The 18,161-nt window shown below is 40.6% G+C and overlaps 1 protein-coding gene across 1 annotated transcript in view; it reads left to right on the top strand.

Annotated features, from left to right (window-relative positions):
* Positions 1 to 709: 709 nt before the first annotated feature.
* Positions 710 to 18,161, top strand: part of PRICKLE4 (prickle planar cell polarity protein 4) — an 18,945-nt gene continuing 1,493 nt past the window's right edge. Inside the window, exons 1-6 of the mRNA XM_018576797.1 lie at positions 710 to 929; positions 6,220 to 6,368; positions 8,769 to 8,870; positions 9,834 to 9,971; positions 13,147 to 13,353; positions 16,154 to 16,340. Of these exons, the coding sequence (XP_018432299.1) occupies positions 6,258 to 6,368; positions 8,769 to 8,870; positions 9,834 to 9,971; positions 13,147 to 13,353; positions 16,154 to 16,340 (745 nt within the window). The 5' untranslated portion in view covers positions 710 to 929; positions 6,220 to 6,257. The remainder of the gene's footprint in view (positions 930 to 6,219; positions 6,369 to 8,768; positions 8,871 to 9,833; positions 9,972 to 13,146; positions 13,354 to 16,153; positions 16,341 to 18,161) is intronic.

Genomic DNA, 18,161 nt, shown 5'->3' with positions numbered 1-18,161 from the left:
CTGCTAAAATGATACGTTTTAGTGGCTAGTGCAGGGGTGGGCAACTCCAGCCCTCCAGCTGTTGCGGAACTACACGTCCCATGAGGCATTGCAAGACTGACAGTTAGAGTTCTGAGACCAACTTGCTTATTGTCATTTTGCCGCCCGACATGCTCCTGCCCATGCTGCCACTGGTTGGAGTTGCAGCTGGGGAAGTGTATATTTAACATGTTTCTTCCACATGTTGTGCGATGCTTTGCATTGTTTACATATGAGTGCTTACACATATGATCAGTCATAATGTATATGTTGTTTTGTAAACTTTATTAAAAATGTATTGAAAGAAAATCAGTCTTGCAAAATGTCCTATGAAGTATGCCTAAGTCATTGGTCTAATGAAAACTAAAGCTACTTTACTAATACAGTTATGGAAGCAGCGCATGAAGACTCGCGTGTTTGGAAATAACCACGACCTGTGACGCAGTGTCTCAGACTGTTTTTGTTTCATGTTACTATTTTCATTTTTTTGCATTGTTGTTTAAATACGGCAGGAATTGCGTAGATCTGCGGTATTCATAAACAGTAACAAAATTTGAAAAAAAAACTATAAATAGTTAGTGGTTTACAGAAGAACACTTCAGGTATTTACAGATGGGACATGGGTGTCACGCACAAATTGTAGAACAGACAAAGCCTTGGAAAGTGAGACAGGATAGCACCATAGAGGAAAGCAAGTGACTGAAGCCTAGCACAGGAGGCCTCCGGCGTGCAGCTCCTATTGGCTGCTGGGAAGTACAGAACCCAAAAGGGAGGGCCATGGGAGGTAAAGCCAAGTTCCTGCTCTCATCCAGATCCTGTTTTTTTTAGCTTTCTACGCTCCAGCTTGTGAAAGTGACCAGACAGCACTTCTACTCGCCTGTGTCAGCTCTTATTTCCAGTTTAACAAGCAGGTCAGTAACTCTTATTAAGTCATTATTATGTGGATGAGCAGCAGAACACTAAAGTTATATCACTGACAATGCTATCGACTGGAGGAATGGCAGAAGCAGGAAGTGTTATGTATTTCAGCTGCAAGAACATTCTATCTACAGGTATCACTGTGCTGAATTTGTCAGCAGTTCAACTGGAAATACAGGCAGCTAAACAATGTAGACTTTCAGTGGTGTTTGTCAAAGTGTGATAATTTATTACTTGCTGATGTTTAAATATAGTATACACTTTGTTGGGTCACCATTAGTGATTTTAATGTAGTAAACTAAAATCTTTTTAGCTGCTGTAGGCTGTTGCACTGTGAATGTAGTCCTGTATACTGCACTATTATACAATAATCCCCATCATGGTTTTAATGTCATGAGACTCAATTTACAAAACCTTAACACAAGGAGAAGTCTGTAATTTAGTACCAACTGTATTTCAAGTCTTATTGGACTTAGACTTAGCTGAAAAGAACTCCCTTTTTTGGAGTGAACCCTGCTCCTGGGGTGTTAGCTTTGCTTACCGGGCCTATAGAGAAAATAAAGTAACATGTTACTATGTTATAAACAAAAGTTAACATTAGGGCTCCATTCACACCTGAGCGTATGCAATTCAGCACATTTTTTGTGCGGCTTTCCATACGGATGGACAAAAACGTGCAACATTTAATGGCCCTGCGTTCGCCGCTATAACCGCAATCAGAACGCACGGCAACCGCCCAGAAAATCACGCAGGTACCTTTTCTTGTGTTGTGCATTTTTTCCCGGCTGTACGAACGCGCAGGTGTGAAGGTTTCACATTGGAATGCATTGACTTTTGTGTTTTGTGCGTTTCCACTCATATCTATATGCGCAGAAAAGCGCATAAAAAATGCTCGGGCGTGAGCCAGGACTAAAGTGTCACTGAACTCATGTGTTAAATATTAAAAATGCATTAAAGTACCCTAACTGTTAACAAAAATGTATCTTATTTGTATATCACTCAGCTGTAGATCCTCAAATCATCTCTGAATTCATGCTGACACTGTCCTTCCTTCTGGAAGGTGGCTACTTTTGTTACCCATGGTCCCTGTGTGTGTTGTAAAGTAGCCACCACTCCAAGCTTACTCCCATGATGGACTACAATCTCACATTTAGTTTACTCATTTGTATTAAAGTCATAGTCTATCACAGGAGCCAGTTTGGAGCAATAGCTACTTTACAACACACACAGGGACCATGGGGAACAAAAGTAGCCACCCTCCAGAAGGAAGGACAGTGTCAGCACCAATTCAGAGATGATTTGAGGATCTACAGCTGAGTGATACACAAATAAGATACATTTTTGTTAATAGTTAGGGTACTTGAATGTGTTTTTAATATTTAAGTCCTGGTTCACACCTAGGCGTATTGCATATGCGCGTCTGTCGCGCGGTTTTTTTACCGTGATTCGCGGTAAAAAAATCGCGTGACACACGCGCGTTTCCGAGGGCTACTTGGCTGTATCCCAATGGAAACGCGCTACAAAACGGCCCAAAGTAGTACATGTACCTTTTCAGGCGTGGGCCGTTTTGTAGCGCGTTAGGGACGGGCGGAAATACGCCAAGGTGGGAACGAGACCATTGACTACAATGGGATTTATATTTTTGAGCGTTTTGTAGAGCGTTCGTCGAGCGTCGAACGCGCTACAAAACGTTCAGGTGTGAACGAGGCCTAACACATGAGTTCAGTGTCACTTTAATGTTAATCTTAATTGTTTACAACATAGTAAAATGCTACTTTAGTTTCTCTATAGGCTCAGTAAACAAAGCTTTTAGTGAGTTATTTTCATCTAAGTCCAATAAGACATGAATACAGTTGGTACTAAATTAGAGACTTGTACTTGTGTTTTGTAAACTAACTGGGTTATTCACAAAAGGGTGAAGAGTTTGGAGAAGTGAACAATCTAGGACAAAATAGCTGATCTGGAAAAACTCTCCAATTCAGCTCACTTTCCAGTTAATCTATGTTGTCCTAGATTGTTCACTTCTCCTGCCTTCTCCAAACTCTTCACCCTTTTGTGAATAACCCTGTGAGTCTTATGACCTTCAAATTCTGACCACACTTTACTGAAGATGTAACTGTTTAGGTGTCATTTAATTAACATTTCATTTAAAGATACGATTGTGACTTTCAGGTAGAAATGAAGAGAACTTTGGCCACAAAAGGCTGTACAGCTAGCCATACATTCCTGCTGAATCGGCCAAAGTATGAGCTGTGGGTGGCCCTGTTGGCACCACCCTGCTTGACAAAAGTGGATTTAAAAATCAACGGAGCTGGGTAGAATATTATCAGCCAAACAGTGACTGCTTTCTATCAGATGCAGGTCCTATTGGGGTACAATAGCTGGCAGTGCTGTTTAGGAGGGATGGAATGGAGGGATAGACTGGTTTTCTCTAGTTCAGCCCCAGCCAGTATATGGCTAACATCCTGAGTATTTGTCACAGCTAGGTGGCTGTTTACAAGTGCTTCATTGCATTTTGCTTATGTAATCATCATTATGTCAATAAAGCATGATGCGTGTTTCTATTTCCAGGAAAATGTGTTGATTTATTTATATAACAATCATAATATCAGCATATTTCTTAAGGGCAAAGCAGTGTTCTGTGCGATTAACACACGCTATAGTGCAACTCATCTACCGTGTGTTATATGTGTGGGAGGTGCATTGTGCATTTTTTGAAATGACAATGCACTCGACCATGCTGCAACATGTGGTACCCCATTGTGGTGCTTTGCTGTCTGACAAAAAAATTAGTGCATGCACTACTTTTTTTTAGCTATACTACACAGTATTACAGTACCATGTATCAATGCATTTGGGCTGGAGGTGCATTTGGGGTGCCATTCAAATGAATAGCAATACAATGCACCTCCCGCGCCATAACGTATGGTAAATGCATTGCGCGTTAGCATGCATTCATTGCAAAGAACCATGCAATGAATGTGCCACACTGGTGTGAATCCGCCTTTAAGTTGTGGGCATGTTCCTTTTTTATATTTAAAATCACTGTACTAGTAGAAGCTTACTTTTGTGAATGTTAAATTAAACCTATCATGGCAAAAACTTGGATGCCGCCTTTGTTAACCTGTCCTTCTGGGAATGCTAGCTGTCTGGCTGCCATACTGAGTCTCTGGCTTAAATACTTTCAGTCATTGATCTGGAACAAGTATGCAGTATCTACTTTCCTGAACTGCATACTTGTTCTGGATGGGTGAATTACAGAGTATTGACCCCCCTCCCTCCCATTTCTCTCATGGCAGGTGTAATTACGTGTGTGTTTTAACCCCTTATACTAGGTACCTCATTTGCAATATGCTGATTTTAATGTGATTTCTAACAAGGTTTTAAACCAGAACTCCAGGGGAAATTATTTTTAACATTCGCTTTTTTGCTTGGGCTTAAATCTCGAGCTTACAGTAAGTGTTAACTATGTCATGTGCCTGAGCCATAATACTTACTGTAATTTTCCTTTCCTTGCACCTATATATGGCAGCACACATATGGTAGTGGCCCCGCTCCATCCCAACCCATTGAACCAGTTATATCTATGTAAGAAGTTTAATCCCAGCCCCTTAAAGTAACATTAAAGGATATCCCCCTACGCTGGTGTAAGGACTTACCTTAAATGATGCCTCTTGATCCGATCATCTTCTTCTTTCCAGTAGTTATCAGGAGTCCCTCCAGTGCTGGTGCTGGTCTCTGATCCAGCGCTGACTGCTGTGTCTTCTGTGTCCCACGGAGTCTGTGCGGGTGCATGCTGCCAGGCTGCCTGCATTGACTTACACTGTGTCTCCCCTCGTTTCCCGGTCGAAGATCTGTACTGCACATGCGCCCGTCTAATCATCCTTTGCAGCTGCCCAAGATTTTTCAGATCTTCGGACGGGAGCGTGCGGCAGAGACACAGGTAACTTTTAACCTTTTTTTGTAACTGTTTTTTTTTTTTTTTTAAATGTTTTTGTATATATCTACTGCTTGCTCAACACTGGCACTGATGCCCTGTTTTAGGTGGCTCCTTTCCCTTGCAGAAAATTATTTTTACTCTCTCTTTTATAGAGAACTTAAGCTGGGTCCACACGGAGAGATTCTGACAGACTCCTCCATCCATGGTAACATTGTGGATGAACAAATCTCCCACTGTGTACATTGTATTCTGACAGTAATGCATACTGTGTGCACCAGTTTTTTAAATTACACCACAGCACACAGTATTGCGGTACCGTGCTGCAGCCTGAACTGTTACATTGCAGGCAGGAGGTGCATTTGAGGTGCCATTCAAATGAATGGCAACGCAACACACCTCCCACTCTGTTAACGCATGGTAGGTGCATTGCACGGTGCGTTAATCGCCTGGGTGGCTACATTGCTCTTCCATAGAGTGGAACCACCCTAAAACAAGATGTGTGTTACTGGCCAGATCACCAGGGGAAAATAAAGGGGGAAAAAAGCCTAAAAGGACTAGAAAAGAGATGCAGCCATTACATCTAAGGATTGGTAAGCTGCAACATGTTACATTTTTGTTTTTGGGTTTAGATACCCTTTAAATGAGGATTTTACACTAACCCAGTGATTAGTAAGGAGGGGGAAACTATGCCCAGAGTTCTGGTGCTGTGACAAATCTAAAACACACACAGATCCAATACGTACTGTATCTTGATTTAGCAGTGCTATGGCTCTGTATCGGTTTTAGCTCTGCTGCGTTATGAGTTGGTTTTTTTCCGCTTGTGTAAATTGACAAGAGAGAATCTGTGAGGCACGCTGAGTCAGGAAGGGAGTGTGTGATGGACACCCAGCTGGAAAAAACGGAGGAGTGGAGGAGTAAAAGGTGTGGCATTACAGATCAAAGTAAACCAATGACACATTAGCAGGTAACAGTTTATGTTTGTTTTTATTGCATGTTTAGCAAATATTATATCAAGGAGTGCATAGCACAACTGTAAACAAGGAAGCTGTTTGATAGTAAAAGCAATATAAAATAAGTAGGGTGGTGCATGACAAATAAAATACTGTACTACTTTTCTTTGCGCTGCATTTTGTTCTGCAGGGAAATATGAACCCTAAAGAACTAACTTTTGTAGGAATCGTGAAAAAAATTTGAAACTAAAATATTTTTGCTGAATTTATGGTAATAAGATTGTAATACAGATTAACACAATATAAAGGAATATTAGAACAGTTCATACTGAAATGTGGCTGGACATTACATAAGATTGTGTGGCTTCAGTGTCTACTTTTGCCTGCTTGCAGCCCTCCCATTCAGTGAATGCTCTTTAGCATCTCCTCCAATGGCACCAGAACATCCAGACCAGAACATCCAGACTCCATCTTCAGCGCACAGTACTTCTTCATCTGACAGCGACTCAGGCTGTGCATCGGAAGACTATCTTGATATTAAGGTGAGCATATCCCCTACCACCCTAATTTAGCTGCAGATCTCCAGGCAGATACAGAAGTTGAAACTGTAATTCTGTATTTTCCGTGTTGACATCTTCAGTTGGATCCAACTAGGCCTCCTGTACAGGGCGAAGTTCAAATTAACTTTTTAGTGATACTGTAATTGGGTAATGTGGGGCTGTAACAAAAGAAACAGTCTGTCTGCATGCCAAGGGGCTGATGGATAAATCTTCTGCCCAGCGTAATGGTAAATGCCATTTACACTGCATTCCCGTGAACATAAGGAGTCGGTGAGCTTAGGAAATTCCTTTTTCTCTTCAGCTCCAACTACTGAGTGTTATGTCATGCGAATGGCATTCATCCAACTATACGCTGGGCAAGTGATAATACATCAACCCCCTAAATGTTATAACCAGCATTGCAATGTGATCAAATAAGTGACTATACAAAGGGATCCTAAACTTTAGTGCATATAAGAATATCTATTAAAAAAGACACATGCACATGAAACAAACAAAAATGAACCAGATAGAACAGGGGTGAGCAAACCCCGGCCCTCCAGCTGTTGTGGAACTACAAATCCCATGAGACATTGCAAGACTCCGACAGCCACAGGTATGACTCCAACAGGCAGATGCATGATAGGATTAGTGGTGCCACCGCAGCTGGAGGGTCGGATATATGTGTTTCTGTCACAGGCTGGAGGGCAGTAGTAGAAAATATAACTAAGCTAAAAGCCAACTATATAAAAAATTTTGTAGATCAAACTGAGCAGAGTCAGGTGGGAATGTAGAAAAGCAAATGCAGTAGTGAATGAGACAGGTGGGCCAGAACAGGTATAGGATGAAGACTGGCACACAGGCAAAATACTAAGGCCCCTCTCAGTTTTTCAAAGGGCATCTGTTTATTATTATTATTACATAGGATTTATATAGCGCCAACAGTTTGCGCAGCACTTTACAATATAAGGAAGACATTACAATCACAATACAATTCAAGACAAGATGTTTACATCCAAATATCCCCAACTCTGGCCAGGTCTGGAAAAACAAAGGGATCAGAGTTCCGTTTCACCGGAATCTGATCATGGCGCATCGGGGGTAATCTGATGTATACAGACACATGTCTGTTTACATCTGACTCCCCATAGACCAACATTTCAGTTGTTTCCTCCATCGCAAAATGGAGGAAAAAACTAAATGGACACGAATGTTACATCCGTTCCAATCAGCAGGGGATCCGTGCACGTATGAATTCATTGCAGTGAACCACTATGTGCATAAAAGAAAAACAAAACTATGTCTCCTGTGTTGGGGACTATTAAAATGAATAATTTACTGTAACACAGTGCACCACAACCCACTGAGGCACATGGCTTACCAAAACACTATCAATGGTGAGCTGGGGCTAAATAGTTCTCCAACTGCTAGCATTAGGTGGTGGCTAATTGTTAAAGCTCCACTCTGGGCAGCAGAAGAAATTTCCCTTGCACTGGGGCCTCCCTGTATTGCATAGGTTAAATAGTCATAAAGTTTATGGGTAAAGGAATAAGCTGTTATACTTACCTTAGTCCTTGCTCTGGGATGCTTCCACTGTGAGATGTAACCGGGCCTCTGAAACCACTCTCAGGCCCGGCGCTACCGCAAGGCAAGTCAGGGCAAAAAACAGGGCATTTTGACAAGTACTTGTCAAAATGCCCCGATGGTTGCGCTATGGTTTTGTTTTGTTTTTCACTTGCCTTCGGCGCGGGAGAGCAGCGGCGAGTCGGCGCTGGTCCGGTGGGAGGAGCTCAGGTGGGGTCCTAATTTAGCTGGCCGGCGACTGCCTGAGGTGCCGAGCGTGTCGGGATCCTCAGGCAGTCGTGTAGGCAAGAATCCTAGCACCGGCCCTGACCACTCTCTTCACCGGTCTTAGGCTTTCTGTCCACTAGCAGGTACCCTGGCTATCTTGCATATTCCTAACAGTTATTCTGCACAAGAACTTGCATTAAAGCTTGTACAATGTTGTTTTTGAATTATTTTGTTAAATGGTTATCAATCCATCCATTGTTGAAGTGGTTCTGCCTTTAAGAAGAGGCTGCATGAATATTATGTCAGCCACGTGACTGGTGGCTGGAGGTTTTAATACAACAGAAGGAAGAAACCCGACAAATAATGCAGTTTCATATACAATATGCATGTAGAGAGAGAAAAATCTCTTGGCTTCAGAACAAATGATTTTAGCATGCACAATTGTGGGTGACTTTGGTAGGGACATACAATGGATGTAAGTGGTTCTATATGTAAAGAATGGGTATAATTGCTGTATAATATGTATGTACTTAGTGAACAGTTTTATTTTTAATTATTTTCACATTCAGCTTGCTATGCCCTTTTATTCAGTGTCTCTTTTGTATTTTAAAGGCTCATCCCAGTACTGTTGAGTTCACTTTATCGAACAATGATGGACAAGAATTAAAGCTCATCCGAACACTACTTCAATTGCTTCCTCCACAAGACTGTGATGTAAGATCCTGCAATTGCATCTATATCACTCTTTGCAAAGAGAGGTCGTAGAAAAGCAGTAACATCTTCATTCTGAAAATGTGGCCTACCAAAATATGTTATTGCACCGAGTGTTAAAAAAATAAACTGCTTTTAATAATATACCTTTTTTTTAAAGAGATTAAACAGGATTGGTGTGTGTACAAAAGCTTTTTGGTAGAAAATGAAACCTGTATTAAAAGCTACAGGTACAGAGATTTTCTTCTTTTTACCTTTGTAGTCTGTTTTGACAGAAAGTGTTTTATTTGGTTGTCAATTTTAAACATTTTATATATTTTATTATATTTTAATTTTTTTAAAAGACATTACTTTTTTTTCTAACACTACTTTTCCATAATGAACGCAATATCAAAGCTTCATTTGCCTAAAAACAAAGAGTACGGAGTGCAATTGTACCACATAGATGGGAATTTTTTTTTACGAGTATGTATTTATTGAAAAGAATTTTAAACAATAGAATACAACCAAAAATAATCAGCAATGAAAAGAGGGGAAAAAAGGAAGGGATATTCCAATTATTCCAACATATTACTGTTCTGATACATGGGAATTTTAACATACCATTGCAGAATCGAAAAGCTAGTGCCCATGTCTTCAGTTCAGCAATCTAACGGCGGAGTTCATCCAAAAACAGAGCAGAGGAAGCCCTTTTATCCTAAGACTTGTATCTTATTTTCATCTCCTTAGCTGTAACAAGCTGGGAGTGACTACACACAGCAGCATAAATTCATACTCCTGCACATTTTGCTGGTGGTTAGAGGCACAGGAGCCTATAGTTTTGGAAGAAAGAGTTGTAGTTGATAGTTCTATGGTCATTTTTGATGAAAGGTGAAGGGTTTGCTTTATTTTTTACATAGCTAATCTCTATTGTCACCCTGCTATTTATAAAAGCATATTAATTTTAGCCTACTTGTTCTTGACTAGGAAAAGTTCTGCACGGGCTTGGGAGACGTAGAAAGGAGAGAGCTGAGAAATCTCAGTGCATACCGGAGACTTCATTCCATGAGACATGGAGTTACTGTGCCTGTCACTTCTGACACTCCTGACAGTTGCTGTATGGGGGTAAGTGAATAAATAAATATACTCTGGGGTACATATACAGTATATAATGCATATGGGTAAATCAGCAATGCCGCACAGTGTACTGTATATTTCCTCCTTTTAAGCAACAGAAGAGAATGGGTTGATCCTTTTCCCAACATACACATTTTGGTATAACAATTGGTTGCTACTGGCAACCTGGTACCTTTTTATTTTCATAGCTACACATAATCTGAATGATTGCTAAAAGGAACCTCTATGAGCTTTATTTCCCTGAGTTATATGGATCAGTAAAAAATGCGTCTCCTACAACCTTGCATTCTTACATAAGGGTTAGCATACACAATGCAGTCACTGCAGGCCTTTTTCTTTTCTGCATTTAGTGATTCATTAAATTCCATGACTAACACAGCTGCTGTTGAGCTAACTCCCACTGTCATGGAATCGTGTACAGCAAGAACACAATAAAGTATGATGTGCTGTGGAGGTAGTTTCCAAGGTCGCCACTCCAGATAATAGCTCTAGGTCATTATATTCCTACAATTCCGCTAAATGTGACTAATGAAACCATTATAAAGATCATACATGTTACTCAAGCCCACTGTATAGCTATTATGACTCCATATAACTTTGAAGTAAGTTCTCTGAGGAAACACACTTCTTCTTTAGGGATTATGGAATGCCATCCGTTGCTGTGAAAATGCAAACATTTTTGTTGGAGTTGCTGATATATAAGTTAAGACTTCCTGTGTAGCATGCTTCACTAAAAAGTGTAATGTTTGAATAAAACGTTCTCCAGATGTTCACAAAACTCTCAATCAATTATGTGTGTGTAGAAGTGTTTATATGGCCGGTGCTGGAGGTAGATTAGGACACACACATACACACACACATCTTGTAGGGAGGACAGGCTCAACTAACTGGTAGTGGAAGTGGTAAACCATGCATGGCAAAGGGACACCCAGGAACAGTCCGAGAAGGTTTGTCCTGCACCTTGGTAATCAGATCAACCAACTTTTTTTTTTAATAAACATTAAACTATTAGGTATCACAGACTAGCACACTTGCCAAACAATTCATAGCAATAAAGAAAAAATGGTCCTGTTCAAAAGTTTGCACACTCTTAGCCTTTTACCTTAATATTCCGTATTGCCCCCTTTAGCATCAAAGATAGCTTGTGTACCTTTGTGACATTTGTGCATGAGATCTCTTATTTTCTTATGCGGCAAAGCTGCCCAATCTTCTTGGGAAAAAGGTCCCCAGGTTCTGTAAGCTGTTTGGTTTTCTAGTATGATCTCAGTGATTCTGAGGATAGGAGATTGTGGTGTCCACTCCAGAACCTTTCTGCTGCAACCACTGAAGGGTCAGCTTTGCTTTATGCTTTGTATCATTGTCATGTTGGAAAGAACAAGCGCTTCCTATGAGCCTATGAGCTGATAAATGCAAATTTTCCTCCAATATTTTCTAATATGCTGCAATGACAACCGGACTAAATGACTGCAAAGCCCACCAGCAGTTTGGAGTCCCAGTAAGGACCAATATTCCACAAAGTGTGTCCCAAGTTTTGACTGTTGGGACTCAAGAGACCTTCTAAACCAGAAACAGATATGCTGTATTGCCTTGCCATCCATTTTGACAACATTTCCTGTGCTGCTGTAGCTCACTCACCCCCAAAACAGCAGAGATACACCTCTATGTTTCAGGGTAAGGATGGTATGCTTCTTTATAGTCCTCTCCTAACTAGCATTGTACCCGCCCTCTGCTGCAATTCCCCATCAGGTCCATCAGCGGGGGGCGGGTACAATGCTAGTTTACTATTGGCCATTTCAAATTTAAATAGCCAATAGTAATGTACAAATGCTTTTCAATGGGAAAATTTCTTTTTTTTTCTATTCTGACATTCGTGTCAGAGACCCCGGGAGAGGTTTTTTTTTCTTTTTTATTTTACAGCAGCAGAGCCGCCGGACAATAGGAAACTATTGGGCGGAGCTAGCTGTCACTGCTAGCTCCGCACAATCGTTTTCTATTTACTTTTTTAACTCTTTTTCTGTTCTGCTCGGTACCTCTGAGGGACCGAGCAGAACAGCTGAGCCGAATGCCGCTCAATGGCATTCGGCTATTCACTCACTGCTGTTTGGCATCTTTAAGAATAGGCGGAACAGCAGTGAGAAGCCTGCCGGAGGTTCGGCTCAGCCGATCCAGATGTTGGATCGGCTGAGTCGAACTCCTTCTGCACTTCTGAGCATGTTCGGCCGACCCGAAGCCACACGAAGCAAGCCGATGTGCGGCTGAAATCAGCCGTACCAGCCTGAAGTGAATAGCCGAACAGTGTTTGGCTCACTTCACTTCAGATCGGTCTTTCACTCGGCTGCCCTCGGCAGCTTAGTGAATAGACCCCATAGTGTTTTATGGTTGTGACCATAAAGTTTTAATTGTTGTCTCATTACTTCAAATGATTTTGTTACAAATGTTTTGAGATTACTCGGGTAATGTTTGTTGTATTGTAAGCAGGCTGTTTTGAGGCGTAGGTGTAGCAAATTTGGGTAACATTTTACAAATTCTGCCAGGGGTATATAAACTTATGAGCACAAATGTATGTGTGTGTACACCTCCTGTCCCATCGCACTCCTGACCGGACAAAAACCCAAATCCAACTGGGTGGGTGCAGTGGTGACAACGGATGCCTCCGTGAAATGTAGATAGATGAAAGTAGTCACTCGCACTCCATGATATTAAAGTCAATGCTGTTTATTGACTGAGATAACACACATCTCCTTAGCGACGTTTCGAGACCATGCGGTCCCATCCTCTGTTTGCCTGAGGACGGGACCGCACGGTCTCGAAATATCGCTAAGGAGATGTGTGTTATCTCAGTCAATAAACAGCATTGATTTTAATATCATGGAGTGCGAGTGACTACGTTCATCTGTATACGTATATACACATCTATTGGCTAGAAATACTGATGCTAGGAACCATGGAACATATTCTGCTGGTGTTGGTAGATAATAAATGGATATAATAAGTGTTTGCACAGGACTTTGTGATTTAGTTTTTCCCCGCTTTGTGTTCTACCACACATTACAGCCCCTGAAAACTTTCTGTCCTCAAAGTTCATTTTGATTAGAAGCACACAGTTAGAATGTTTTAATATTTATGTGTTTTAATATTCATGTGCCTTTTTTGTCTTTTCTAGTGTGGTGGAAAAATGTTGGTGGGCGACATTGCTGTACATGCAGAAAGGATTCAGGATGAAGGCTTTCAATGGCACCTTGGATGTTTTGTCTGTGAGACATGTCACTCGCCATTGTCACAGTTTATCTACTTTCTGCAGGACAGCAGAATTTACTGTGGACGTCATCATGCAGAACTTACGAGATCACGCTGTGCAGCTTGTGACCAGGTACCGTTATGTGTGGAATCTCCTTTTTTTTAGAGAAATATTTGTTTCAATAGATGAATAAACATAATATGTGTGTGTGTGTGTGTCTACTAATATATATGTGTATATATCTATATATATATACATACACACATTATATATATATATATCTATATATCTATATATATATATATATAGATATATAGATATATATATCTATATATATATAGTGGATTCAGAAAATATTCAGACCCCCTTCACTTTTTTCAATTTTGTTATGTTGCAGCCTGATACTACCTTGTCCCATCTCCACACAGGATCTGTGGAGCTCAGAGTGACCATCGGGTTCTTGGTCACCTCTCTTACTAAGGCTCTTCTCCCCCGATTGCTCAGTTTGGCCAGGCGACCAGCTCTTGGAAGAGTCCTGGTTGTGCCAAACTTCTTCCATTTGAGAATTATAGAGGCCACTGTTGTCTTGGGAACCTTCAGTGCAGCAGAAATTATTTTGTAGCTTTCCCTGCCTGTGCCTGGCAATAATCCGGTCTCTGAGCTCTGCAGACAGTTCCTTTGACCTCATGGCTTTTGCTCTGATACAGTATGCATTGTCAGCTGTGAGGCCTTCTATAGAGAGGTCTGTGCCTTTCTTAAGGTGCCCATACACCTTACGATTATCGGACAATTTTCGTATGCGATCGACTTTTCGTCCGATAATCGTATGTGTGCATTGCAGTGTCCGACCCACATTACTGTACAATCGTACGACTTTTGACGGTCAAGCATGTTTGAAAACTTTGCTAGATCGTACGATTTTCGTAAGGTTGCTGGCGTTTCCGTCCGTCAAAAGTCGTACGATTTACACTGCGCTTGCGCTAACGAAAATACGGCAAATCAATTACCGCATTTCGTGCAGGTGCTTTTCGTTAATTACGACTAAATTAATCTTGCGATCATTGGGGCAGGATGGGGCTGCCGTACGAAAGTCGTACGAATATTCGAACATCGGACGAAAAGTTTTGTCCGATAATCGTAAGGTGTATGGGCACCTTAAACCATGTCCAATCAATTTAATTTACCACAGGTGGACTCCAATCAAGGTGTAGAAACATCTCAGCAACCATCAAGAGAAATGGGTGGTACCCTAAGGCAGCTAAATTTCAAGTGTTGTTGCAAAGGGTCTGAATACTTATGCCAATGTGATATTTGATTTTTTTTTTTAAATAAATTCACAGACATTTCTAAAATACTTTAAGTTTTCACTTTGCCATTATGGGGTACTGAGTGTAGATTAATGAGAAACAAACAAAGAATTTAAACAATAGTATCGGCTGCAACATAACAAAACGGAAAAAAGTGAAGGGGGTAGGAATACTTTCTGAATGCACTGTTATTTTTATAGTGTATATACACCGATCAGCCATAACATTTTGACCACCTGCCTAATATTGAGTAGGTCCCCCTTTTACCGCCAAAACAGCCCTGACCCCACTAGACCGCTGAAGGTATACTGTGGTATCTGGCACAAAATCCGACAGTAACAGATCTCTTAAGTCCTGTAAGTTGCGAGGTGGGGCCTCCATGAAGCGAACTTGTTTATCCAGCACATCCCACAGATGCACCAGATTGAGATCTGGAGAATTTGGAGGCCAAGTTAACACCTCAAACTTGTTGTGCTCCTCAAACCATTCTTGAACCATTTTTGCAGTGTGGCAGGGCGCATTATCCTGCTGAAAAAGCCCACTGCCATCAGGGAATACAGATTCCATGAAGGGGTGTACTTGGTAAGCAACAATGTTCACTGTCACACTGTCTCTGCCAGTTTGTCTTTCTCCCATAGTGCATCCTGGTGCCATCTCTTCCCCAGGTAAGCGACACAGGCACCCACCATCCACATGATGTAAAAATGTGAAAGAAAGAGAACATGATTCTTCAGACTAGGCCACCCTCTTCCATTGCTCCGTGTCCAGCTCTGATGCTCATGTGCCCATTGTAGACGCTTTTGGCAATAGACATAGGTTGGCATGAGCGCCCTAACCGGTCTGCATATGCAACGCGGTCCCATATGCAACAAACTGCGATACACTATGTGTTCAGACACCTATTGGAACCAGCATTAACATTTTATGCAATTTGAGCTACAGAAGCTGTTATATTGGATCGGACTACACGATCCAGCCTTCGCTCCCCAGGTATATCAATGAGCCTTGGCCACCCATGACCTTGTCATCAGTTCACCAGTTTTCCTTCCTTGGACCACTTTGGTAGGTCCTGACCACTGCAGACTAGGAACATCCTATAAGACCTGCAGTTTTGGACTTGCTCTGAGCCAGTCGCCTGGTCATCACAATTTGGCCCTTGTCGAAGTTTCTCAAATCCTTATGCTTGCCCATTTTTTTCTGCTTCCAACAACTTCAGGTACAACATTTTCCGCTTGCTGTCTAATATATTGCATCCACTTCCAGATGCCATTGTAATGAGTTCATCAATGTTATTCACTCCACCTCTCCGTGGTCACAATGTTATGGCTCATTGGTATGTGTGTGTATAGAAAAATCTAAGCCTACTGAAAAAGCTCAGATTCACATGATCCAATACTATTTCATTGAGATTACTTTCAGCTGCAGCCAATGCGGTGCAGTGAGTTTAGTAAAATTTGCCACAATATCCTAAAGCAGCAGGCATGCCACAAAGCATAACTTTCTTTGGATCTCTAAAAAATATACAATGTTAAATCGTGATCCTTGCTTATGTGAATACATTTATTTTGATATCGTCATATCTGTTGCTTTTTATAACTGTTATTTCTGAATTTCTGTGGATGTAGTTGATTTTGACAGAGAGATGTACAGTAGCCGAAGGTCACTGCTGGCATGTGGAACACTTTTGTTGCTGGGAGTGCGAGGAGGTGCTTGGTGGGGGCCGATATGTAATGAAAGGTGGAAGACCGTTCTGCAATGGCTGCTTTCAGCGTCTTTATGCTGAGACTTGTGAGGCTTGTGGAGAACCTGTAGGTAAGGGTTTTTTTTATTAAAGGGTGCCATGATGGGCTTAATGACAACCTGAGGAATTGTCTCTTTCCTGGATCGTTCATCATTGAGACTCCATGACGATATCACTTCTCGGGAACCGGTTCTTTCTCCCCTTTCCTTTTTTTTCTTCTTTTCCTTTCTTCTTTCCTCTTCCTGTTTTTCTCTCTTTTCCTCTCCCCTCTTTATCTTTCAATTCTATTACATTGACTTATTTTCTTCAAGACCCGGGATTTTGTTTGCTCTTCATGTTTTTGGAGAAGATCATTATGCAATTTATATTTGACTTTTATGATCTCTGTCCTGTATATAGACTGATGATTGTTATTATTCACTTCAGAAGTATTCTGCCACTAACCCGGTCAGAGTGTAACCCTTTTACTCCAAGTCCACTACTATAGCATATCTTGTTATACAACTCTATATTTTGGATTCTGTACTTTTTCAATAAAACTTATTGACGGAAAAAAAAAAGGTGCCATGGTGACAAAACATACAGACTACTTTGACCACTTCAGCTCTCGGACCCGTATACCCCTTATGAATTAGAGCAATTTTCACATTTCCACTCTGGGTCTGTTTATTTGGCAATAACTTTGTCATTACTTACAATAACAAACCGAAACATGTAATGCTTTTTGGGAGGCAAAAGCTTCAGTAGACTTTTTCTTTTTATAATATTGTTTAGAATTTTTTTTTAATTTTCCATGGAATCTATAGACAAAATTACGTTAAGTTTACATTTTGTTTTATAATTGTCCTGTTTCAAATTACACTAAAATGAGGTTTCTGGTGTGAAGCAAATTTTTAAAAAAGGCAGCATTATTTTTAATCTTGCACATTTTCTCATTATGTAACACTGAAAAAAGTAACAAAAAAAGAATTTAAGTGGAAAAAAAAAAGCAATGATTAGGAAAAAGTAGTTGTTTTTTTAGAATGTATCTCTTATGTCCAAAATCCTCAACTGGTTAATAAAGCAGTGGTAAGAGAAGTCACTATGTGCACTTCCTATTTATCCACAGCAACTACTTACTGAAGATGAATCAGTGAAAGATAAGTTCTGACTGACTGGTTATTCTGGGTTAATGTCTTCTTCCCACCATTATTTGCTTTATTAATCACTTTACTTCCAGTACCTTAAACCAGAACCTTAGGCAATGAGCTAAATAATAGTGATAATATAAATATCATAATGAAATATAATAATATTTCAACATTTTTCACGTATCTGCTTAGGATTTGTAATTTTGTCAGCCACCCTGCTAATAAACACACTTAACTCAGAAAGCTCACTGTGCTACTTCCTGGTTTAACATTACGGTTTCCTGAATCACCTTTCTGCTCATTGGACAAAGTTGATGACGCTGATTTATTTTTCTATGAGCAGGCAGGAGATGGAGAGGTACCATTAGATGCTGCATTGCTAAAACAGGCAGTGAGTATATCCCGTGTCTGTGTAGACTGGCAGATGTGCATAAATCAGACGCCTGGCTGAACAAAATTTTACATGTTTGGCAGATAAAATAGTGAACATATTTATTACATCTGCATATTTAGCGGTTTGCCTTCCTCTATAATTCCTCGAGTTTTAGAAATGTTGGTTTTGCTCTAAATTACTTTTCACATTCACATGCATTCAAATATTACCAATTTATAGTTTTTGTTAATGAGCAGATCGGTTGCTCTATAATTGTCCTTTCTACCATTTATTGCCTCAGTGGTGTAACAAGAGTGATAGCAGATAGTAGTAGTAAGTAGCAAATGTCATTGGGCATTTGAGTGTCTGTGTGATGCTATATATATATA

This window comes from Nanorana parkeri, unplaced genomic scaffold, assembly GCF_000935625.1.
Source record: "Nanorana parkeri isolate BGI_ZX_2015 unplaced genomic scaffold, ASM93562v1 scaffold77, whole genome shotgun sequence".
NCBI lineage: Eukaryota > Metazoa > Chordata > Amphibia > Anura > Dicroglossidae > Nanorana > Nanorana parkeri.
This window is presented reverse-complemented; position numbering and strand designations above follow the sequence as displayed.